General features: G+C 41.5%; 1 protein-coding gene and 1 long non-coding RNA gene across 2 annotated transcripts in view; one reads left to right on the forward strand and one right to left on the reverse strand.

Annotated features, from left to right (window-relative positions):
- Positions 1–13,744, forward strand: part of LRP5 (LDL receptor related protein 5) — a 121,956-nt gene extending 108,212 nt beyond the window's left edge. Inside the window, exons 18-23 of the mRNA XM_081843583.1 lie at positions 904–1,140; positions 1,629–1,739; positions 3,565–3,801; positions 4,429–4,568; positions 6,450–6,547; positions 7,760–13,744. Of these exons, the coding sequence (XP_081699709.1) occupies positions 904–1,140; positions 1,629–1,739; positions 3,565–3,801; positions 4,429–4,568; positions 6,450–6,547; positions 7,760–8,021 (1,085 nt within the window). The 3' untranslated portion in view covers positions 8,022–13,744. The remainder of the gene's footprint in view (positions 1–903; positions 1,141–1,628; positions 1,740–3,564; positions 3,802–4,428; positions 4,569–6,449; positions 6,548–7,759) is intronic.
- On the reverse strand, positions 4,592–25,454 carry LOC309331540. The gene is made up of 3 exons (XR_014151891.1): positions 24,804–25,454; positions 23,608–23,718; positions 4,592–4,829 (listed from the first exon to the last, which is right to left on the reverse strand). It is a non-coding gene; the product is annotated as an uncharacterized lncRNA (long non-coding RNA).
- Positions 25,455–25,464: the final 10 nt, after the last annotated feature.

Raw genomic sequence — 25,464 nt, forward strand, 5'->3', positions numbered from 1 at the left:
GAGGGAGCGGGGAGAAGTCTAAAAGAATTTTGTATTATATTGGATACGAATGTGTTATTTGTAAAAGAAAAATTTTCTTAAAAAATTAATAAAAAAAATAAATGGCATATTTGCTAGGACTATGAGCTCCCCAGGGAGAGTAATTTCCCTTATAAACAATTTCTGTCTCATGACCACAACATGGTCTGTGGTACCGGAGTTTTTGTATCTATTCTGCAAATGAAGAAAGAGAGTCTATTTTGCCCATGTTTCTCAACTTCCAAGAGGTTTCCAGAGCCTTTGCCATGTTGCATTTTGCTTTGATTGCAATAAATCCATGTCTTCGCCTATTCTTTCCTAATCGTTTTACTCTGATCTTGTTCTGTGTCCTGGATGCAGCAATTTTAAACACAGAGCCAGCCTCATCTTGCAATAATAGCTTGATATTATCTACTGCTTTTTTTCAAAGATTTTTTTTCCTTCTTCATATTTTTGATCTGCTTTCATTTGCATTATAACACTGTGAAGGGCAAACATCTCCACTAGGACAAGCATGGAAAATGAGGGCGAAGAACCAATCTACATTTGCATTGGCTACAAATGTTTGTGGTCTTGTGAGTGGCAAATCTTAGTTGCTGTTTTATTTCCTGAGGCTTCCTAATTCATGAGTCCCTACATTAACTACATTCTTAGAATTCAAACACGGTGCTTATACTAATAATAATTTAATTTTTAAGCACTGAATTTGATTGAATTTTCTCCCCCTTCCGTATAAGAGCCTTGATGCTGTTTCAGAATCTAATACAAGATTGTGTGTGTATGGTTAAATGCTTTAAATTGCTTTAAAGTGTTTTAAATTGGTTTAATCTCTTGGAAGACTTGAAAATAATTTGATGATGTATTGTTTTTAATTCCCTTCCCCAGAGCCTCCCACATGTTCTCCAGACCAGTTTACCTGTGCAACTGGGGAGATAGACTGCATCCCTATGGCATGGCGATGTGATGGATTTCCTGAATGTGATGATCAGAGTGATGAAGACAGCTGCCCAATTTGTTCAGCGTCCCAGTTCCAGTGTGAGAAAGGGCAGTGCATTGATGCACGTCTGAGATGTAATGGAGAAATTGATTGCCAAGATAAATCTGATGAAGCTGATTGTGAAAGTAAGACCTGTTACCTTAATCTTTTAGCTAGTTGACTAAAGGCACTTCTGGGCATTTCTGGGAACAACAGTGATAGCAGGCAAACAGGAAGTGGAAGTAATTCTTTGAAGCCATACTTGGCTGTTATAGGAGTTTAGAGCATCCATCAGTGTTTTGTCAGTGGCAGCTTTGCCTCCCATGCCACCTTGAGTCACATGTCATAGGGTGTTGAAACTGCAGCCATATTTCATTGGTTGTCCATGTCAGCTAAGGTGTAGTCCTCACACGTCAGCAAAATGCAGACTCTGAACAGCAGGTTGTTAACCATTTTTCTCCTTAGAACTCGACAGTGAAGCATGTTTCATTTCTATAAATAAAATGTAAGTTTGTGCAGTTTGGAGGTTCTTAAAAACTGTTGTCTGGCTTTATGGTAATGATCTGTTCATCATTTTATTTGAGCTGAGAATGATACAAGTTTCCTCACTGTTCTTTCCCCTGCCCCCTTGCAGCAATTTGTCTCCCAAATCAGTTTCGTTGTGCCAGTGGCCAGTGCATTCTCATAAAGCAGCAATGTGACTCCTTTCCAGACTGCAATGATGGCTCTGATGAACTTGCATGCGGTAAGGGGCTTTTTGCATCTAGTTCTTTAATGTCCCTGTGAGAGGTTGCCCCCTGGGTCTAAGAACCCAGTTCTTTTACTACTGGGTTGGAGCCAGATGCTTCTCACAGCTCTGTGTGTGTACACTTAAAAATGTAATATCCTTTAACAGTACCCTGCAATGTTCAGAAATCTGTCTTGTTTAAAAACAACAGTAAACCCTAGCCCAATCCGCATCCTGTCAAGGAACTACTGTGCTGTAGTCAGGCCCCCAACAAAATGTAGCCCAACAGCAATTATCAAAAGGCCAAAGCGGATGCAATTATTTTTGGCAGAGCCTTTGGTGGCTGCTCAAATTGGCTTCAGTCCCTGCATGGTTTATATTAACCATAAGTTCTTTGAGAGGCTTTTTGAATGTAGATAGTCTGATAATTCTGTTCTCTGAGCCCTGGGACCCATGTGAGGAAAAGACCACAGATAGCAGCACTGAGATAATCGCAAAAGGCTTATAAGGGGAACTGAACAAGGAGAATAAAGGGGCTGTTCTCTGTTTCAGTGGCTGTAGTTAACAACTTTAAACTGCAGCAGAAGTCACCTTATGTGAACTAAAATAATTGGGCCTGTATGAGGAAATGCTTCAGATGATTTGCTAGCCTTAAAAATAAATATTTATTTGCTGGACCATAAGGCTCGCTGGATGACCATGAGCCCATCACAAACATTCATCCTCACCTACCGCATGGATGGATAAAATGATATTAAAAATGTTAAGCCCCTTTACATATTGAAAAAGGCTACAGAAGCTGTTGCTAATAGAACACACATGTGATTTTTTTATTATTATCATGCCTTCCAGCAGGTCCAGAATTTAGGAGCTGCTGATTGGTATTCTCAGGCCAGGTTCACAGGGTTTTTTTTGGGGGGGGGTTCGGCATAGCATCCTCCATCAGTCCCCTTCTATGTTGCCTGACACCCCCTCCCCCCAAAAGAGATGTGAATATGCCTGGCAACAGCAGCAGGAATCTAGAAGCTAGGTGTTCTGAGGCACTGTGAGAAATTTTAAATGGCCGCACACAGCTGTCAACCATTAAAGTGAAAAGGGGTGTCTACTGAAAGGCTACAACTAAATGAGCATCACACATCATCTTGCCTCAACACAAAGATAGAAGATTTGTTTCAGCCCTAAGTTTGGGGACTGATTCAGTGATTTGGGGGGGGGGGGAGGACACAAGCAGTATGATGAATTAGGGAATACAAGCTGCGGGGAAGAATTTTTATACCTCACCCTGGGAAGGGTACTTCTGTTTCTCATTATTACAGCACAGCTTTTCCAGAGAGAAATTGGTAGGCAAGTTTTAGGGCAAGCGGGAGAGAGTTGCATCTCTATGCATCTGAATTCGAGGATGCTCTGATATGGTCCTGTTTCACCCCAACCCATAGTTTCCTGCTCACCTTCTCACACCTGTTGTCCTATTGGCACTGTATAAAATCTTGGTCTCCTTAACTTTCCTGAATTACACTCTGACTGTTTGTTGACTTTGGGTTCAGACTGAGAACTTGGCAGTATTGAGAGTGGCACAAGGGAAAGCCTTAGAAGAAGAAAGTATGTACACTCTCAAACTATGTCAACCGAGCTTCTCTGTGGATGTCCTTCATAATTTGAAAAGTAGCTCCGAATGCAAACATCCATGGTCCTGTCAAACACCATGACTGAGTGACACTGCTAATATATATTTTGTGAGGAAATGGGGTGAAATATATATTTATGAATATGCTGTCATCTGGCTTCCTTTCAGAGCATTTACATCTAACTTTAATTAATAAACTTCTTGTTTTGTTCTTTACAGCAAAAAGTAAATCGCCTCCCGATGAATCACAGCCCCACAGCAGTGCTATTGGGCCTGTCATTGGTATCATTCTTACCCTTTTCGTTATGGGATCAATGTACTTCGTTTGCCAGCGAGTGGTATGTCAGCGCTATGCTGGACCCAATGGACCTTTCCCACATGAATACGTCAGTGGCACTCCTCACGTCCCTTTAAATTTTATCGCTCCAGGGAGTTCTCAGCATGGCACATTCACTGGTAAGGATGGTAAATTCCTTGTACCTCATTGTTATCTTACTTGTTCACCCACCCCCATCCCCTTAGCTTCGCAATGTGTCAAATTGCAGTTGAATGATGCTGCGTGATCGCCATCGTATTGCGCCCATTGCGTTATATTGGAGTACATTAGCTACTGCGCATGTTACAGGCACCTGTCTTGCATCATCCAGAAGTCAGGCATTTAGTGTCATTGGTGATGTTGGCATGCTCCGCAGCAGGTGCGCATGGCGTGCGCACATCGCCTGGTCCCAGACCCCTCGATCACAGGGGCAAGCTGGCACTCTTTGATTCCAGCAATGCAAAAGAAAATGAGGATGGTGTGGAGTAGGGGCGTGGCCTGAGGAGAGGGGGCGTGGCCTGGGAAGCATCCCAAGGACCAGATAGCCCAGAGGACCACCTACAGGCCTGAGGTTCGCTGCCCCAGGCTTAGGGCATTCTCCGATAGTCCATTACATTAAAAAATAGAAATGGAGCTTTGTAGTAAAAGGAGAAGAGTGTTGCGCAACATTTGTATACGAAGGATCTCAAGGACGGCTTTGATTTAACTGTGTAGAAGAGCTAGACAAGTTGACCTTTGTTCCATTTCTCCCCCTTACATCCGTATAGGCATCTCTTGTGGAAAATCTATGATCAGCTCCATGAGCCTGATGGGGGGAAGTAGCGGTGCCCCTCTTTATGACAGAAACCACGTAACCGGGGCCTCCTCTAGTAGCTCATCCAGCACTAAAGCCACCTTCTATCCACAGGTAAGGTTTCAAAATGCTGTTTCCCGTTTTGTGCCCCTATCTCCACATTTATGACTCAGAAATAAGCCTCTGCTGTTAGGAATGAGCTGGTTTGTTTGTTTTTATTTAAAAAAAAAACCCTTCCAAGTTGCTGGCTATGAGTTGCAGGCCAGCCTAATGCCCTCTGAAGGTGTCTGGCATTCTCTTCTTCAGTTCACTGAGCAATAATGAGGCTTTTCTCTTCAGAAAAAAATCCCAGAGAAGTCAGGATGATCACTGAGCCTGGTAATGAGTAAACAGAGTGTTAGATTTTATAGCACACATTTTTTTGTTCAGATAATGACCTTTGAGAACATTCCTCTGAGTGTCTGCGGTTTTGTATCTCCCCCACCCCCTACCTAAGTGTCATCATTCTGTTCCTTGTGAACTTTCTGAGGTTGCAGACCTAGTAAGGCAGTTATAGCAGCACAGTGTCGTCCCACAGGCGTGTGCCAAAGTAAGAACACAGAGAGAGATTGGGAGAGAGAGAGACTGGTTAGAGATGATGAGGAGTCTCAGAAGTCAAACGTTTCTCCTGCTGTTTATTTGCATTGATTTTTGTCTTGGATCTCTGTGAACTGACCCAAATCCTCTGAATCCTCTTCTCATAAATGAAAAAACAGCCATTGTTATAGGGAAAGCAAGAGGATGGGAGAAACAACTGTGATGAATCCAAGAGAGAGCAGACTTGACTGGTTGGTCCAGCACAGTCAATTGATTCTGTTGTATGCTTCAGAAGCCGTTCTAAGGGGACTGCCCTGCCCCACAAATCCTCAGTCAGCTGTGCCCTTGTCCCAGCTATTCATGGCAACTCAGGGTCAAACTGGACTTTACAAGCTGCTTCTTCATTCTGCTGCTGGCTCTTGTGACCTTGAGCAAGTCAATCCAAGTCGCTCTTGTCAAAGCTAGGATGGACTGAGTGACATTATGACATTTTCCTGCAGGGCAGAAGCAATGAATGGCAAGTGGCCAAACTCTTCTTTCTGCCCTTTATATATGCGGAAAGCAATGACTGAAGGCTACCTTTTTAATATCATCCAAAGGAAGAGCAGCAGAAACCCTTACAATTTTTAGAAGTTACAAATTTGAAAGAAACTTTTTTTAAGAGCAGTTTTAGGATTGCAAATGCCTTTAGATTTATAAGAGAGAAATTTGAGAAAGCAAATGAAGTCTGTGTGTACGACTCTGGCAAACAAATGAGCTAAAGAACAGAAGAAAAGACCATTTTAAAAACGGGAAGGGTATGACCATACTAATCCCTTGAAGAAATTTCAGCCACAATTTGCATTTTAAAAAGCTATATGGCTAAGACCAGTTGGAAATGAAAAGGGTAGAGGGATGCTTAAATAGACCAGGTATTGTTTAAAATTGTAAAAAGATCAATCAGAATTTCCAGCAACCTATGAAGAAGTCCAAAACATAACCAAAACAATGAAAAATAGCAGTTCATAAGGAATGGACAGTTTCAAAACCACTTGCTGTGCATACAGAAGGTTCAACGTTAAATGCATTGTTTTTCCAGTTAACAAAATGTTTCTTTGAGGCCCAGGGAATTGCTGCCAGGGAAGGTAAACAGTTTACTAGTCAATCTATTAGCAACAAAGTTAGTGGTTTCTAGGACAATACATGTTTAAGTTTACAGTCAGAAACAATTGATGCATGTTAATAACATGGTTCTGTTATTCTAATAAGAAGTAAGGATTTAGAGCAGACTCATACAACCTTTGTACTCCCGTTATCAAGGCTACGCGAGGCAACTTTGTGAAAAACAGTTTTTGTGAACCTTTGTACACAAGAGCCAGGGTGATTTCTGTTGGTAGCATGACTTGGACAAAGAAAAATACTTATTGTATCCTTCCACAGATTCTGAATCCACCACCTTCACCAGCCACTGATCGTTCCCTCTATAACACAGAAATGTTCTATTCTTCAAACATTCCTTCAACAACAAGATCTTACAGGTAAGCTCTCTTTTGAATTCTTCATAGCAAGGTGATGTCAGTGAACCAGAATGAACTTCCTCAAAGTTCAGCCTTCAAAAGCTTGAAAGGCTCTTCCCTCATTCAGTTTCCAATCTACTCTTAGGTTTAACATGAATCACCTTTTGTTATAGTATTGAATTTATTTTTCTCTCTCTAATGCATATGCTTTAGCTGTCACCTTATTACATTTTAATTGTCAGGATCCCAGAATTGGGATCTAGGCCTGTTTACAGGTATACTGAAAACAGGCTACCAAGAATGAAGTGTTTTAGCCTTGGCCTGGCTATGCCCACAACTCTGCCCTTAGGAGTAACGTCCTTTCCATCAGGCACGCCAACTTGAATAAAATATTGTGGGGGCCCACATAATCGATCACATGGTGCAGTGCACACACACCATTTGAATGGGAATGCCCATCAACTTTGTGGGGGCCGAAGCTCCCACAGCCCCTAGGAGTTGGCTCCAATGCTTTCCGTGACCTACACTAGGGCTTCTCAAACTTTTCATCACCAAGCGTTTCCCCAGCCACTCTGGGTGGCTCCCAATCAAGTGTTAAAAACAGTACAGCATTAAATATTAAAAACTTCCCTAAACAGGGCAGCCTTCAGATGTCTTTTAAAAATAGGATAGCTGCTTATTTCCTTGACATCTGAAGGGAGGGCGCTCCACAGGGCAGGCACCACTACTGAGAAGGCCCTGTCTGGTTCCCTGTAACCTCACTTCGCACAATGAGGGAACCACCAGAAGGCCCTCGGAGCTGGATCTCAGTGTCCGGGCTGAACGATGGGGGTGGAGACGCTCCTTACAGGTAAGCCAAGCCAAACTAAAGGGCTGGCTGGGCAATATGTGCAAACTGGCACGCACAGTCTGTTTCTCTCCAAACAGATCATGAGCAGAAGGTTTGAACAGGCAAGGTTTATACTTGGCTTAGCACCTGTGGTTTGAGAGAAAGAGGAAGCCTCTGGTTTGTTTCTCTCGCGGCATGGCAAAGGCAAGAGCGGTGGTGGGGCGAAGCAGGCAAATCACAGTTTTATTTCTAAGTATGGCAATGTAGCATGCAAATAAAACCCGCTATCACAGCTGCCTCCTTCAGCTGACCATATTGATGCAGATAAAGAGGAAGAATAACTCCTTTTCCTGCTACGGAGCATATTTTTTTACGATGCAGCTAACTTTGATTTTCTCTTTCAGGCCCTATCTTATACGGGGGATAGCTCCGCCAACTACTCCGTGCAGCACTGATGTCTGTGACAGTGACTACACCACGAGCCGGTGGAAAGCCAATAAATACTACATAGACCTAAATTCAGACTCAGACCCTTACCCGCCTCCTCCTACCCCCCGCAGCCAGTACATGTCAGCGGAAGAGAGCTGCCCGCCTTCTCCCGCCACAGAGCGAAGTTACTTCCACCTCTACCCGCCGCCCCCGTCCCCTTGTACAGACTCTTCATGATTTCAGAAGAAGGAACTTATCTTTTTCCTGTAAATATATTTTAAATATGAACACAGATTTTTAAATATATATTTTATGATCTAAAAAATGGGGCGGGAACTTTAAAAAATGTGAATAAAAACGGGTGGGGCCAGGGCTGTGAAAATTGTACAGCGGAATAATATTTATAAGTTGTGTTTTTTGTTTTTTTGTTTTTAATTTAATATCCATTCTTTTTGTGCCATATTTTGCCTTTGCATTGAAGTCACAAAATTAATTCGACCTCCAAAGGAGGTGGGAAATGGGGCGTAGATACCTGGAGCTTTTGAAATTGCTGTTTTGATTCAGTAAAGGGGAATGTACAAGCGGCGGCGGGGGTGTGTGTGTGTGTCAAGTAACAAAAAAGAGGGAGTAAAGATACTGTGTGAATGAATGGCAAAGTTGTTTGAAATATACATCCGGGATATTTTTATTTTTTATTTACTTGATCGTAGGTAATTTACCACAAAAACGTACTTTTCTTTGGGGATGTTGCATTCCAAAAGAAAACGAAAAGAAGAATAAAGGTCTGTCCCCCTGTTTTTATTCCATCATTTGCTTTCCAGAGAAAGCCGTCCAGGGGTCAAGGTGGAATTCTGAAGCTCGCTCTCACTTTATACATTGCAAACCACTTTTTGCTAGGATGAAATAAACATGCAGCCAGCCCACTGGACACCTTTGTGCTGCACACAGTCCTGTCAGGGTTCTGAGAACCTGAGTGTCATACTAGTTGGCGAGGAAGTAAAGAAGTCCTGAGTTCAGCTTTGCAGTTGCTAGGAAGGCATGTGGCTAAGAGACCTGCGATAGAAATAGAAATGGAAAATCCAAAACGTGATACCACTATTTGTTATCATGCTCATCTAAAATGGCCACAATGGGCCAGCTTCTGTAAGATTTCTCTTCTACCCCCACCCCCCAGCCCAGCCCACTTTTTTTTTTTTTTTTTGGTCCCATTGAGTTTTTGCACGAAAATTCCAAGCTTTTATAAAAAGAAATTTATTTCCAAAATTATGACACACATACTTAGTTGATTAAAAAAAAAGTCTCCAGTTCATTGAGCAACAGAATTATGTAATAGAGTGCGGATTAATGGATATCAGATACATTTTCTTCTGTCATATGCTGGAAGGGGTGCCTTTTCTGGAATGATGCCTGTCATAAAAATCAGGACACATCATCTAAAAGCAGCATGCACACTTTTCCCAGAAATATTGTTTTTGTTCACCTGCAGACTTACGCAGATTTAGTTGATTAATCTGTTGAAACTCGTGTGCTTCATCTAGCTCCATTTGCATCAAGAGGTGCATGTCTGTAGAACATTTTTGCGTGAATGGGCTTCTTCTCATGACTGCATCCGCAGATCTGTCCTTTATTTGAAACTGAATAAGCAAGCCTCCTCTTGACATTTGGCTCTCCCACAGCTGCTGGATCAGGGCACATTTTAAATCTGTTTTTGTGCTTAGGAAGAGAGCAACACTTCTTGTGCTATCTGCCTCTAAGTTTGCCTTTTTCGGTGCTCAGACTTGACTGCCTTGTATAGAATGTTTGGAAACTTCAGTATTGTGAGGGCTACGATATGAACAAGTAATGATAAGGAAAGGAAAGAAAGAACTAAAATCACAATATGTTTTCACAGCTGCAGAACAGCAGGTGCAGCAGACTTTTGAACAGCCTTAATGGCACTGACAAGGATGAAAAATGTTCCTTTTTGAACTCATAGATGATTTTTTTTGCATTTTTTTTTTGACTGAGCATGATGTGAAACTCCTCCAAACCCTCTCCAGTATTTCCTATCTTACTGAGTGGGTGGAGTTTGACGTTCTGATGTTTATCTTACCATTCCTTTCCTTAAATCTGTGCTTCCTAAGCATTTGGACCGATGCTTAGATTCGGCGGGACGGGGTGGGGTATATTTCTCAAGAAATTATCCTTTCCTTCTCTTGCAAAGTTTCAGCATGGTGGATGAAGAACTATAATTATTTGCAAATGTTTACTCCACAAATACTGCAAATGTCTGTGGATACCGCAAAATCAATATCCTGCTCCTATAAACTGGAGGGTGCCATAGACATGAGAGTTCTCCTAGCAGTTCCCGCACAGGCTCTGCTCGCGGTAATGCATGTAGTTGGCTCTGGTCAAAGTCATTCATAATAGCATCTTAACTTGTTAAGTATTCTCAACAAATCCCTGATTAATGATGTAAACTGAGAAGCAGGAAAGAAAGGCCATATCCAATTGTCCCATATCCAACTAAATTATAAGCAAAGCATGCATGTATATTTTACAGTTGAGAGGTTTCCATCCCGTTGTTTGACTTCAGCATAACTGTGTTTAAACTTTCATGTGGCATTTGTAAAGAGGTTGCTATTTTAACTCTTAACATTGCAGGCCTAATTTATGGTTGTCTTGCAAGTGACACTGAACGTTAAAAGACAGATATTTCAATAAACTGCTGATTTCAAAAGAAAGAAAATAAATCCACAAATTATTGGGGATGTTCCCCTACATTTTCGGAAACACATTACTGTGCAGTGAGCAGAACAGAGAACCATAAGCAGATGGGAAATAGCTACTGTTGCTCTTAGTGTAGGCCAGTCCTATAGTAGTTTCTGCACATGCATGAGATTTTGTAAACTGTTGCTTCATTTTCTTACAAGGGCGAGATGTAAAATTCATTTGCTGGATGCCATGGTCTTCACAGAACCGGAGAAAATAGTACATTTGGTTTTCTTGACCAAAGCTGCGTCGCTTGAGTTATAGCCCATTGATTTCAACAAGCCTGTTTAATAATTTGCAGGATCGTGGTTACTAAATTTTGGTATGAAATGCTGCAACGTTTTCAAAGAAGCAAATTGCAGAGAAGTGCATGCCACACTTTCATCACTTGGGGTCACCTTTCCGTCTAGTATATCCATGGAAATGCGATTCCCCTCCCCTCTTTCACAAACTCCCCACTAATGGAGAGTTAGAATTTGTGATGAGTGCAGAAGTCTTTCATTTTGTATGTTCTGAGCCTCATATTGGTCAGTTTCATTGGATAACCCTGGGCTCTTGTATTCTGAGAAGAAATGTCTTTGCTTTATAGTTTGCCTGTAATTGACATACTTTGAGCCAGCAGAGCCATCAAGTGCATTTCCAGTAAATGAACAGCATGAAAGCGTTTGTTGCGCAGCCCTGAATTTTAATTTTTAAATATATACTCGTCAGTACTGTGGGCTAGGCTAGAATTCATTTCCTTATTTGACATAGGTCTCAGGGCAACACACTGCGGCATAGAGGAACATGTGACACATGAAGTCAAACAATCAATTTTGGACATACGTTCAATTTATTTATTTTTAAAAAGTGAATTTGAAACTAAGTACTGAAACACCTAATTGAAGAAATGGCAAGATAATTGGCTTGCATAAAGGATGCTTTGAACTCAAGCACAGATTTTTTTTTGTGGGAGGGGATGACTTCGCCTTGTGCTATCAAACAAGATGATCCATGTCGATTGATTTCACTGTAAGTTTTCAGCTTTGCACAATAAAACCCAAGAAGCAGCACATTCTTTTCAGACAATGTTGGTACAACCATGTCCAGACGTCTTATAATACTTCCCTGCAACGAGGTCACTGGCTGTGTGTGTGGCATTCTTTTACCCAAGAAAACTTGTCCAAAACTTTTAATTTCTTTTGAGGTGGTTGGTGGAAGCTCAATGGCAAGCCTCTGTTTCATAAAGTAGTTTCTGATTCTTAAAAGCTCTCAGATCTGTTGCCTACCGATAGATGCACTAACCACAAGTCCTAATCCAGCCTGGAAGTCAATTTAGTCTTGACAAGCAGCCTGGCGTACACACGTGCCTTTTTTTTAAGAGGAAAAAGTAGACCTACAAGCTTGATTAGTTTACCCTTGCACCTGAAAAGAAACTCTTGAAAAATAAAGCATAATTTTCTGCAAGTAGGTCCGACTGAGTTCATTGGGGCTTACTCACAAGGAAGTGGATTGCAGCCTAAGGCCAGGAGCCATTTCCCCCAGAGATCCCCTTTTTTCATTGTGTGCCTGCATGTGTGCTTGTGTGCTGTGGAAAGAAGGGTGTAAGGTCGAGCTTACTTGTAAAATATTATCTGTGGAAAATACTTTGTAAATAATGTAATTTGAAGTATCTTGCAATTAGAAACAGAACAGTTGTGGATTTAAATAAATAAATAAACCTATTGGCCTGGAACAAAATGAAGCAAAAATAAAAAATGGGGCTAGCCATTTGCAACCTAGAGATCCCCCCCCCCTTGAATCTGCTTGCTTCGTTAGGTGCTGCAAGGCAGCCACAGCAACTTCTACCTCTTCTGTTACCTGCCTCTTTCTGCTGTGCAATACACCTGGTGCTGTGCCCATTTCAGTAGGCGCACCAGGGAGATGACAGAACCATGGGGAGAAAGGGAGCAGGAGAAGCAGCTGCTGCCTCATTGCACACTGCAGTGAGAACCTTAGAGGTGAAATGGGGGCATTTCTGGGTTGCAAATGGGTGACTCCAAGGAAGACATCTTAGAAGATGGGGGTAGTGCTTTGCTGTTCCACATGAAATCGAGAGGGCATTTTACACAGAAATGAAACCCAGGCTGCTTTCTGTATTGTATCTAAATATTTCTTGCAATTGCTGCTAATGTAAATGGACATGAATATATTGCCAAGAATGGTTATAATAGACTCACGCCAATCTTTTTTATATTTATATTGTAAAATGTACTCAGCAAACAGCCTAAATATTTTAGCTTTATACTTGTATCCTTTTTGTAGACACAATTTGTCAAACACAGGAAAAAAGTGCCTTTGGTATTTTTCAGCAGCCTAGCATATTGACTTGGGCAGATTATAACAAAGCCTTAAACAGCAAGTTGCCTCTTACTCATTGTGTTCCACTGGTTAATTTTTCAGCATGCATCGTGCTGCAAAAATGTGTTAATGCTCAAGTCATTCCGAACAAAGGCATCCATATGATGGTGGAATTAAGTTTATTTGGACATCATTAATGCAACATCACTAAATGTTGACTTTAGAAAGTTGGTGTGATTTGTGGCAAACACTTCAAAGTATCCTGTGGGGGAGTTTTGCTCTATTTCAAGGGAACTTCCACTAACCAACATGTATCCCCATTTCCTGGGAGTCCTAGTGTTCATATTTTTACTGGTTATGCTCTCAGTATAAAATTGTATGTGACTTTGTTTTTTTGTATGCGATTGCTGCAAAGTACCAGTTATGAAGTTAGATTAACATGTTCCTCACAAGGTCTGGCATTCATGTTACTACTAATTTTTTAAATAACACTAGGTTAAAGTTCTTTGCATCGCCAGCAGAAGAGTTATTAAAATCACTGTTTATAGAATGTGGTGTTCTATAAAGACGACTGGTTGAAAATACCCTTTTAACTGCACATACACACCCACACTTTGGTATGCAAGCAACAAAACAGAGCAAAGTCCAGTTGGGCTGGATTGTGTCATAAAATTGAACATACAGTAAGCAACCTTGACACTGCAACTTATCATTGTTCCATATCACCAATGCTAAAGTGTTGTTTCAAGTCTCTGGCTTCATATATAAATAAACATCTGTAAAGTTAATTCTCTACATTTTGTATTATAGATTTTGTTGGCATTGTTTTGTAATTCAAACTCTGGGGAGGATTGTTTGACACCTCCCTGCATAAATGATTTTTCATGTAATACTGTTGAGAGTGGGTTTTTCTTCCCTCCTGGTGTTAAACTTTCAAAAGAAATTGGTGCGTGTTACAGCGTATTTTATTTGCTGCCTCTTTCCCAGTGCATATTGGTTTTATTCTTTCTGAAGTTTATAGGCTGAATCCCCACCCTTCCATAATGCATTAATGTTGGTGAACACATTTTGCATGAACAGTTTTAAAGTTGTGTTGAAGTTTGCGGTGGTGTTGTCAACCTTCCCTCCTTTTTTTTGTAATCACTGAAAACGCTTTTCCTGGAAATTCCTGGTTTAAGTTTACGGGGCAGCAATATATAATTAAGTGTTGATTCATTCTTGCTAATTTATGACTACAGCAACAAGCTGCTGCCTTACATTAGGGCTCACAATTAGTTTGTATCATTTCAAAGCACCAAGTTTCTCCAAAAGAATTCGTTTGCACAGCATTCATATTGAAGCCGCCTTATTTCTGCTCTTTCCAACTGGATAGCAGTTCAGCTGTTGGAAATGGCAATTCCAGATGAGGCACTTTGTGCAAACATATGAGCATGGATTGTACACATATTTGTGCATTTGATTGGACACACACAAAGTGAATGTGTTGAACAATTGAAAACAGAAAATGGACACATCTGGGATGGGGCTCAAGGCGAACCTTGCCAGCTGGCGGGTTCTCCCTGTCCAGATAATCATACAGGCAGATTTGTGAAACTGAGCAGAACAACCCAGAGATAAATAACAGCATGCCCAGAAATCCTCTCTTTCTCTTCTTTGTTTCACAAAAAGGCATGGCAAAATCCTTGTACTCTGGTTTGCAGCACTTGACAGCTTACACTGAGCTGCCCTTGTGCTCACTGTGAGAGTCCCAGAGGAAGAGTTGAGGATGTGGTTACTTGGCATATAATAAAACCACAAGATGGCATAGTTCTCCCTGACAAAACGTGTTTTTTTCTCAGCAGTGGGTAGGGCATTGCTATCCTAATATGCAACTTCTGTTTTATGCAGTTTCCCCTGTTCTGTGGCTGGCTTTTCACACACTCCCCAAGTTTTTCTAACCCTTTCAGTACCCCTTTGCATCTCATATGCTGAAGTACATCTGCAGCCCTGGGTATCTTAAAGGTGGCTGAGCCTTTAGTCTTCCAAGTTGGGGAGCAGACAGCAGAGCAGCCAAGCTGACTCTCGTAACCAGAACCAGGGGCCTTCCTGGTCACATCGTAAATCCCACAAACCACTGCTACTTCTGGCACTTGCATCTTCTGTGCTCTAAAGCATCTTGAGCTTGGCTCCTTAGGCACAGCAGGATGCTGGTTGAAGCAAAAGGTTCTTAAAAAGGCAAAAGGTTCTTTTAAAATGTATGGTTAAATATACCTGACTTTTTGACCCTTATCTGGGCTATCGGGCAAAGCGTGCACTTTCGGAGCCAGTCCAGATGCAAGACCAGTTACTATGCAACACTTCATTCTACTGAAAAGAATTGCTGCATTTGCTTTTTAGAAAAAGGAGAAAAAAGAATCTGAACGCCATCTTATCCTAAAATTCCAGTCCTTAAAAGATTCTCATTCTCAAAGGAATCTAAACATTATTTTCCTCCCCTGGCTAGCTGTTGGCTAGATAAGTTTCGTTTGCAGGTTGTACAGTCTTTTCCATTTTATTGCATCTGGAAATAATTTTGCTCATGTGGACTGTTTGCTTTGCTTGCCTTTATTAGGAAATTTGCCATGGTCTGATCTGACCATTTATTGCAAACAGCCAAGCACTTCGCTCTGGAACTGCCTGTTTTGCTCTGGTCCAGGCATCCATTTTGGGCTTTCTTATTCTTTGTAGCAGAAACAGTTGAAACAGAGTCTGGCTCACTTTAGCTATCGTGCAAAAACACTGGGTTGTTTTCACCATAGGTAAGACCCCACATTTAGAATCATAGAATTGTAGAGTTGGAAGAGACCTAAAGGGTTATGCAGCCTGTTTCATTGCATGCAACTTCACAGTATACCTTGAGGGGATCACCAAAAAGATCACCTCAAACATGCAGGAACCCACTAGAGTCCATAAGTCTCTGGGGGTGGAGTCGACCATCCTAATGGGTCCCCCATCCCTGTAGGAGAAAGTTAGTGCTTTTAGCCCAAACTTATGACCATGACAACTGGCTCATAGAAACCCTCTCTTTTTTCCAGACCATCAACCTTGTCACCAGAGACAACAACCAAATCAAATAGATGACCTGCACTATGTATTGGGCTGGTGACCACTTGAGACAGCTCCATGTTAAATGATGAACAATCCTTGTTCATAGCTCAGCATCCTGCAAACAGAATACCCCATTCCACTCAATACCGGTTCAGCAAATATAAGCACAAATAGATGTGATCAATTTAATACACCCCCTAAAAAATTTCTGCTGGTTGGAACACCTAGAAACCTTGCAAGAAATTGGGGGAAAGCAGCTACAAAATTGACTCAGGCAGGAAAGAATGTCTTCAGCTCAGCAAGGTTGACTGCCGTAGTAATTCCCTCTTTGGAAGCCTGGCAAGCATCCACCACCTCAAGAGGTTTAGGATTCAAGTTTACATTTTGGTGAGATTTGCTGTCCCAGACGTGTGTGTTTTTCTAATTAGCGAAGTGACTGGAGCTGTCCTCCTTCCTTATAAAGCAAAGGAGAGGAGGCTAGAGGAGGGTTGCACACTCTCCTGCTTCCTGAATGTGGGGTGTCATTCCCTTCCGATGAACTGAGAATGCATAAATAACTAGAGGCCTGTGTACATGGTTCTGGACTTGCAGTCCTAGAGAGCTGTTCTCTCCTATACATTCACCAGTGCAAGCCATCACTTTCTGCATCTGTCTAATCAGCACGAGTAACAAATCAATACGGGTGAATATCAAGAAGCTGGTTAGTCTGCATGGTTAGGTAAGGTAAAGGACCCCTGGATCATTAAGTCCAGTCCAAAGCGACTACGGGGTGCATTGCTTGTCTCACTTTCAGGCCAAGGGAGCCAGCATTTGTTCACAAACAGGTTTCTGAAACTATTTTTTGGAATTCAGACTGTATGTGAAATATGGTATGTGATGGATTTTTTGTTGAAGTTAATGGATAGGAATTCTTCTTTAATTAAGAAGAAGAAGAAGAAGAAGAAGAAGAAGAAGAAGGAGACGACTCTGAAAGCCAGGGCCACCACCATCTCTGGGCTGGTTCTAAGTAAGAAGGCAAGTGGATGGGGGCTAGCTCAGGGCAGACAGGGATTGTTAGGGTAATGCTTCATTCACCCTATGGAAATACCATCCACTGGTCTCCGACTATTTTAAAAGGAGAAGGCCATCACTGCTACCTGGCTTATACTTGTACTGTAAAAAAACCAGCCTCATATAACCAGCATGTTTCAGTCTAATTAATGCATGAAAGGGTTAATGCCATAGAGTAAGCTGGCCTGCCAGGTATAGCCTATGTCACTTCCCTTATCCTTGGGAGGAAGTGGGCAACCAAGTCTTTTGTTATACTCAGTCTACTTATGAATTTGGTGCATGAGGAGCTCTGAGCTGCTCTGTCCAGCCACATGGCTTTGGCCAGCCTCTTTTGTTTGAGACAAGAATGGAGTCTGAAACTAACATTTTAGGAACTTTTTACCATTTTTTAACCAAGTAGTTTTTTACTGCAACTTTTTCTGACTTCTGTATGGAAAAAGCACATGAATCTGACCTTTGAAGAGCTCTGTAACTAAACCATTTTTTAACTTGCCAAACATGAGATCTATCTTTGTGCTAGGGGCACTTTGGGATTCACTGGAAAGGGCACCATGTAAAGTTTTTACAGCTTCTATTTCCAGACTTCGTTGCATGCTTTCCCATGTTAAATCTCTGCTGGGGTTCTCTCACCAAAGAGCCCCAAACGTAGGTCTTGGCTTACAGGATTTCCAACATGCACAGTCAAGCTGATTGCATTGGCAGCACCTTAGTGACATCTTCATAACTTCTAACACCACTGAGCCCACCACTGTTTTCACCATTGGGCTGATGTGGCTGCCTCCATCTTGGATTTTTCTTTTAGAAACGCAGGACTAGCTTGCCCCTGAACAGCAAACATCTGCACGCAATCTCCTGTTTACCCTGCTCTGTGTTCCCGCTTCGCCCATGCCAGTCTCTGATGTCTTCATTTATGCAGTCTGTGCATGGGTTTTGTTTTTTAAGTGTGCCCAGCCCATTTTTATGGTTTTCTGCTCTCAACATTCTTCCAGGCCATCTGTGTGAGGCCCAGGCCAGCTGGGAAAGGACGATGATGCATCTGGGGCAGTGCAAAGAACACTCTGTGGCCACAAGCATGTTAAGTGCACGGCCCCTCGGGGAATTGCAGCTCTTTTAATTTCCGTTCCGGTCTGAGCTTGCGCATGTCTCCAGCATGCGCTGCTAACCAACTGCACACTATGCCTGAAGAAAGGTGTTGCGACAGTCCTTCAGGAAGCCATGTGCAGCTTATGTGAGTCCCAAATGGCAGAGAGAAGAGGTGGCAAAACCCTAACCTTGAATTTTAAACCCTGAGCAATGACTTTTCACTGGTGGTGAGGGCTGGGGAACGTGCTAGAGTCCAGTAGATGGCAGCAGACGAGAAAGAATAGATCTGAAAGGACAACGTTGTGGGATAGCTTCTAAGGGCCAGTCTCTGCATTGTTTTTGCAATGTGTAGAAAGACTTGATCAGGTGGGGTTCTGAGGCCCTCTGGTGGCAGACTGTCAGAACCGCAGGCATGCCCTAGAGACACAATTTTAATATTGCTATTTTAGTTTTCTCTTTAATGCAGATCGAAATAAAAAAGCCTTCTGGAAGTAACTCCAGCCTTTTCCTGGAGTCCATCAGGAAACTAATGAAACCGTCATACCAGAGTTATGAAGCATCTCTTCTGCAATCAACAGAGCATCTGCGTATGTGTGTGTTAGAGGGCAGCGGGCAGGAAAGTGTTAAAGGATTGGGGGAGGGATGAGTTAGCCACCAGATGTCCGGAGCCAATATGTAGGTCACCTATTTCCCTCCTGTGGGATCTGAATTGCTGTTCTGCATCCATGCATAAGTAAAGTCGCCTAATATGGCAGTAGTGAATCTGCTCCATTTCAGGAAATGTCAATCTGATTTCTGAAAGCAAAGAACTCAGCTGATGCTTTGAAAATTGGCACAGTTATTCTACTGCTAAGCATGCTTTTTTTAAAAAAATTGCATTTTAAAAAGAAATTGCTATGCAAGGTAGAGCTGACTATGTAATGTTAAACTGAAACACTATAATAATAATAATAATAATAAATTATTTATATCCCGCCCTCCCCAGCCGAAGCCGGGCTCAGGGCGGCTTACAACACTAAAACAGTGCAACATTATAAAAACATTATAAAAATTAATTAAAATCAAAATTGATGGCAACCATAAACTAAAGTTTTGTAAAGATTGCCAAGGAGGGAGTCAGGCTGCGCCCTGACCAAAGGCCTGGTGGAACAGCTCTGTCTTGCAGGCCCTGCGAAAAGATGTCAAGTCCTGCACGGCCCTTGTCTCTTGTGACAGAGCGTCCCACCAGGTTGGAGCTGCAGCCGAAAAAGCCCTGGCTCTGGTTGAGGCCAGCCTAACCTCTCTGTGGCCTGGGACCTTCAAGATGTTTTTATTTGAAGACCGTAAGTTCCTCTGTGGGGCATACCAGGAGAGGCGATCCTGTAGGTACGAGGGTCCTAGGCCATATAGGGCTTTGAAGGTTAAAACCAGCACCTTAAACCTGATCCTGTACTCCACCGGGAGCCAGTGCAGCTGGTATAGCAGCGGATGAATGTGATCTCGCAGCGAAGACCCCATAAGGAGTCTTGCTGCGGCATTCTGCACCCGCTGGAGTTTCTGGGTCAGTCTCAAGGGCAGCCCCACGTAGAGCGAGTTACAATAATGGTATAATGTATATGTATGTATAATGGTAAGAAATAAATATGAATTTCAAAAAGTGTACAAGCTTTCAATAGGTTGTTGTCTAAGAATAACTTACTATGCTGTACTTGAGATGTCCCCTCTCCTGTTCAGCCATTCTTATCAAATCAATACTGTATCTACTGTATCGTAGAGAAAATTGTATTTGCATTTTTTATTTAATAGAAATATGGATTTCCCCCCACTTTGTTCCTTGCAGATCCCTGCAATTTGGGTTTGAGAAAGTAGGAGCAAAATGTTTGGCCTTTGTGAAATATGGGAGTATAAACCAATAAGGATTGCAAGAGGAGCAGTAGCTCCTACTAACATGAATATTAATAGGGAATTTTAATAGGGGATTGGAGCCTTAGGCAGATAAGTATGTGCCTTTTTCAGCACATCCCCCAATACAAAACTAGATTATGAAGAGTTGAAGAAGATGAAGAGTTGAAATAAAACGTACTGACAATCATCTGTGGGTGCTGTTGGTCCTTGTAGGAAATGGGTTTTCACTATTCTTTACTGCAGACAGTGGGGTCAGATTTATGTGTTTCAAAACGACCTTGACAGATTAGAGAACTGGGCCAAAACAAACAAGATGAATTTTAACAGGGAGAAATGTAAAGTATTGCACTTGGGCAAAAAAAATGAGAGGCACAAATACAAGATGGGTGACACCTGGCTTGAGAGCAGTACATGTGAAAAGGATCTAGGAGTCTTGGTTGACCACAAACTTGACATGTGACGCGGCAGCTAAAAAAGCCAATGCAATTCTGGGCTGCATCAATAGGAGTATAGCATCTAGATCAAGGGAAGTAATAGTGCCACTGTATTCTGCTCTGGTCAGACCTCACCTGGAGTACTGTGTCCAGTTCTGGGCACCACAGTTCAAGAAGGACACTGACAAACTGGAACGTGTCCAGAGGAGGGCAACCAAAATGGTCAAAGGCCTGGAAACGATGCCTTATGAGGAACGGCTAAGGGAGCTGGGCATGTTTAGCCTGGAGAAGAGGAGGTTAAGAGGTGATATGATAGCCATGTTCAAATATATAAAAGGATGTCACATAGAGAAGGGAGAAAGGTTGTTTTCTGCTGCTCCAGAGAAGCGGACACGGAGCAATGGATCCAAACTACAAGAAAGAAGATTCCACCTAAACATTAGGAAGAACTTCCTGACAGAGCTGTTCGACAGTGGAATTTGCTGCCAAGGAGTGTGGTGGAGTCTCCTTCTTTGGAGGTCTTTAAGCAGAGGCTTGACAACCATATGTCAGGAGTGCTCTGATGGTGTTTCCTGCTTGGCAGGGGGTTGGACTTGATGGCCCTTGTGGTCTCTTCCAACTCTATGATTCTATGATTCTATGAGATGATAGCTGTAAACCAACTTATCCAAAAGCTTATTTAACTCTCGATTCTCTCATATTTTATTTGAAAATGGAGATCTACTGCTGATACAATAGTGATGCTTTCTCCTTTGCAATAACTAAGTAGGATTTTATATGGCTGTGTGATATGTGAGTCAGTTACATAATAGCTGGCTGCTGCTTGGAGGAATGTTTTGTTTTTTAATGATATAAGTGAGTTTATGGATTGGTTAAATAACAGAGCTGCAATCCTATGCAAACCTGAGAGACTTATTTCTGGTAAGACATGCATCAGATTGCACTGTTAGTTAAGTGATTAATTAGATTATTAATTAATAATATATTTTACTAAGGTACCTGGGATTAATCAGAAAGCAGGTTTTTTAAAAACATATGTTCTTACAAATCCATGGGTGAGGCTGACAGGTGCTTTCTTAAATGAGGCATACCCCCAAAATCTAACATAATCTAACATAAGCATGGAGGTCTCCTTTCCAGTAAAGGTTCTGGTTGGTAATCAAACACCCTCCCCAAAGAATCTGTTATGCTGCCTTCTTTCTAGACATTTCAGTGCAATTTGAAAGCTTTTTATTCCCCCCCCGACTTTCAGAAATGTTAACATTTGAATCCACTGTATTTTAGATATTTCATATAAATATTATACATCGCTTCAAGATGCTTCATGCGAAGCTATTCATAAATGAAATTATTATTAATAATATTTTTGGATACTTTTAGTGGTCCCCCCCCCTGTGTTGCTTTATTCTGCTGCTGACATTATGATGCCGAATTTTTACAATGGAGTTTGTTTACTTTTTAAAATTTTCCTGTGGTTATTATCGTACAATATTTTATTTTAATTTTTGCTTTATGCCTGGAGAACAGTTATTAGATGGCGTATAAATGTTGTCAATAAATTGAATAAATGGTGGTGACACCTAAATAATCTAAAAGCAGAGTGCACTAATATTTTATTTGTGTGAAAATGTATAAAACTCATTTATTGTCATGTTGACTGACAGCCCCAGGCAAACAAACCTCACAAACTGATTAATTATATAAATAAAAACTTCAAATGATAAAAGCATGGCTTGGATCCTGATCCTTTCAGGATTTGTGTGGTCAGTTTGAATTATCCTCAGGAGCACCCATATCGCTAAAGGAAAAAGAGTGGACCCCAGATATTTACCCTGTTGTGTGTCTACCTCCTGGCCTTAGGAATAAGAGGTTTCTGGTGAATAGAAATTCACCAAACACATTAATCAGACACATTGGTAAATCAGATACAGATGTTAATACTGAAACCTACACAGTCAAACCACTCCTTAGCCCTTATGGATAATTAGCTGCTATTGCAGTAGAAGGCAATTAATTAAGAACATTTTTATTGGATGGGATCAAGTAATGGATTCATCAGAAATAAGTGCATACCTGCAGAGACTATATCTATGGATATTGATTTAGAAGTACTACTTGTGTTTAGTGGGGCTTACTCCCAAGTAATTATGTATGGCATTGAAACCCATTGAATGGCTAATAGTAACAGCAGCCTCTTATATACAGCAATTTATGTTTTCAGAATGAGGATGACAAACAAAACAATCTTAGCATTTTTAAAGCGTATTTGCCATCTTGAGCAGCCTGTTTTTATTATTGTTATTATTATAATTAAAACTACAAATAGATGTTTTTCACCAATAAGTTTTTCACCAAGTTTTTCATACACCCACCCACACACCCACCCACCCACCCACCCACCCATAGCTGTCAACGTTTTCCTTTTTTAAAGGGAAATTCCCTTATTCTGAACAGGATTCCTCACAAGAAAAGGGAAAAGTTGACAGCTATGAGACACACACACACACACACACACACACATAAAAATGATCCATGGGGAGAGCCACTCTGCTAAGCCTTCAATGCCGAAGTAGTTTGAGAAATTAACAGAATAGTATTGTCTCCACACTCATGGCTCTATCCCTCCCCTGCCAATCTCTGGACTTGTAGACTAGATATCAAGGTTTGGAAGGAGGGAGAGTGTTTTGGCTATATGTATGTGCATGGCGAGAGGTTGTGCATCGTTTCTGTCTGAGCCAACAATAGCTTTGCTTCCAGGCGGCTAATAGGATCAGTGATGGAAATGAGATTAGGAAACTGATTTTGAACATTTTGTTTCATCTAAAGGGATTATGTTGTATGAGTCTTGGGGGGGAAATTAATCGCCTTGTTCCTCTTAAAAGCAAACCTATATTTGTATTTGGAATCTGCTTGCTGCTGCATCTTCACCATGTGATCAATACTAATTTATCAGCTTCTTCATTTATAATGATTGTCCTGGGATGCTTTTCACAACTGCATTAAGGAACTGCTCAGGGCATCCTTCTCAGGTTTTATGCACCATTTTAAGGTGTTGATTTTCATGGGACTGAAATCCCACTGGGCTGGACGGCAACATATCTTTTAGCCCACCCACAAATCCAGTTTAGATAGCAGGATCCGGTTTACAGAACAGTAAAGAGTAATGCTTAAAAAATATATATATTAGTAGACCTTATTTAAAGCTGTGATCTGCAAAGCATTCACCTATTTCTCACCTTTCTGACGAACCTTTAGCAGCAAGAGGCTGAAGATTAATAGAATTCAAACATACTGTAGTGAACTGGAGAAAGATGCTACTTGGCATGACTGAAACATGTCTGAAGCACCTGTAATAAAAAGGCCCATTTAGTTATCCTTCTAAAGAAACATTGATGACAATACAGTGGTACCTTGGTTTAAGAACAGCTTAGTTTATGAACAACTTGGATTAAGAACGCTGCAAACCCGGAAGTAGGTGTTTTGGTTTGTGAACTTTGCCTTGGAAGCAGAACATGTTCCTCTTCCTGTGCCATTTGTAAATTGAGTCCCACGCTGCTATGGGAAAGTATGCCTTGGTTTAAGAACACTTTGGTTTAAGAACGGACTTCCGGAACGGATTAAGTTCATAAACCAAGGTACCACTGTACACATATTCCTGGGATGCATTTATCCAAATAGGATATCTTGAGCTGCTTTTCCAGTTGTCTGTTTTGAACAGGAAAAAACGGCAACTGTCTGTTGTTGAGTTTTAGCATATGTGATCTCTTGTATAAATCCTTTCTGCATTTAGGTTTGCTTCTGTTATGCAAGTCACTGAGTAGCCACTGTAATTAAAACTGAAATAATTAATATCGGACTTACATAACAAGGGATGGAGGAAGAAAAGAGGCTTGGCTGCCCACATTGAAACCACACAGGGAAGAAAGGTGTGCAGTACAGTGTGTGACAAATGTGTCCACTTTTGCTCAAGGGTTTGTCCAGCCTTGTGAGTTAGCTGTCACATGCTGGACACAATTGCAGAACACATTGCTGCCATACATTAGTTAGGACTGAGGCTGTTCCTCCAAACTATGCAGGTTCCAGATACACTGGTTTCAAGTGTGTGTTTCCCTTATAAAACAAAATTTTAAATCCTTTTTTAAATCTTGGCCTCTTTATGCAAACTGTACTTTCATCCAGGGGGCACACATTTACAGGGCAACCTTATATATATATGCCTGTTTAGAAGTAAGATGTACAGTATTGGTTTCGGTGGGACTTAACTGCCAGGTGCCATAGGGTTATCTGTAGCCTAAACTTATATTTCGTTTGGAAAGGTCAGTGCTGCCTATTTTGTAGGCTAACTAACATATTTTACTGCTTTTTTTAAAAAAAAGAGCATCGTGTGCATTAACAATCATGGGCATTAACAATCAAAATAAGGAGCACTAACTTTTGTGTTTTCCATCAGCACTTCGACCACCTTTCCTTCGCTCTTCCTACCCCTACCCTGGAAAAAGCAGATGTGAGAAGTTTTTGGGGGAGAGGGATCGATTTTTGGACTTTAGCAGATCTATGTAAGGGTGAGCCCTGCCTGTTAAAAATTATGTTCGGGCTTCAGTGTACACAACCCCTGAAGGTGTAGAAGATCTGCCGCGAGACAATGTTAGCGAGAGAAAAATAAATAGAAACTGAAGCTTTTTTCAAACGGATGCCACAATTCCAGTTAAGGATTTGTAAATGTGCATTACGGGAAAAATAACTAAGAAGAAAATTGGAGAATGCGGGCATCGATCCCGCTACCTCTCGCATGCTAAGCGAGCGCTCTACCATTTGAGCTAATTCCCCCTGCTTGTGAGCAGCTTACGCCTGATTTACAAGTAGTGCCTTTCGTAAGCCTCGTTTCGCGTCAACTCCGCCCCCTCCAGTTAAAGAAGCCGCTGTTGTCAGGCAGTTTGATTCTTCAATTACAGAAAGAGGGCGTGGTTTCTCACGCCGCCCAATAGGGAAGCGTATTCGCTCCTAGTCATTTGTTTGCCCTCGTTCGTTCTCATTGGTCCGAGCTCTTCGGCAAGCGATTGGCCACCATTGGTTTATTTTTAAATGGGAACGGA

This window comes from Podarcis erhardii (genome assembly GCF_964252035.2).
Source record: "Podarcis erhardii genome assembly, chromosome: 1".
NCBI lineage: Eukaryota > Metazoa > Chordata > Lepidosauria > Squamata > Lacertidae > Podarcis > Podarcis erhardii.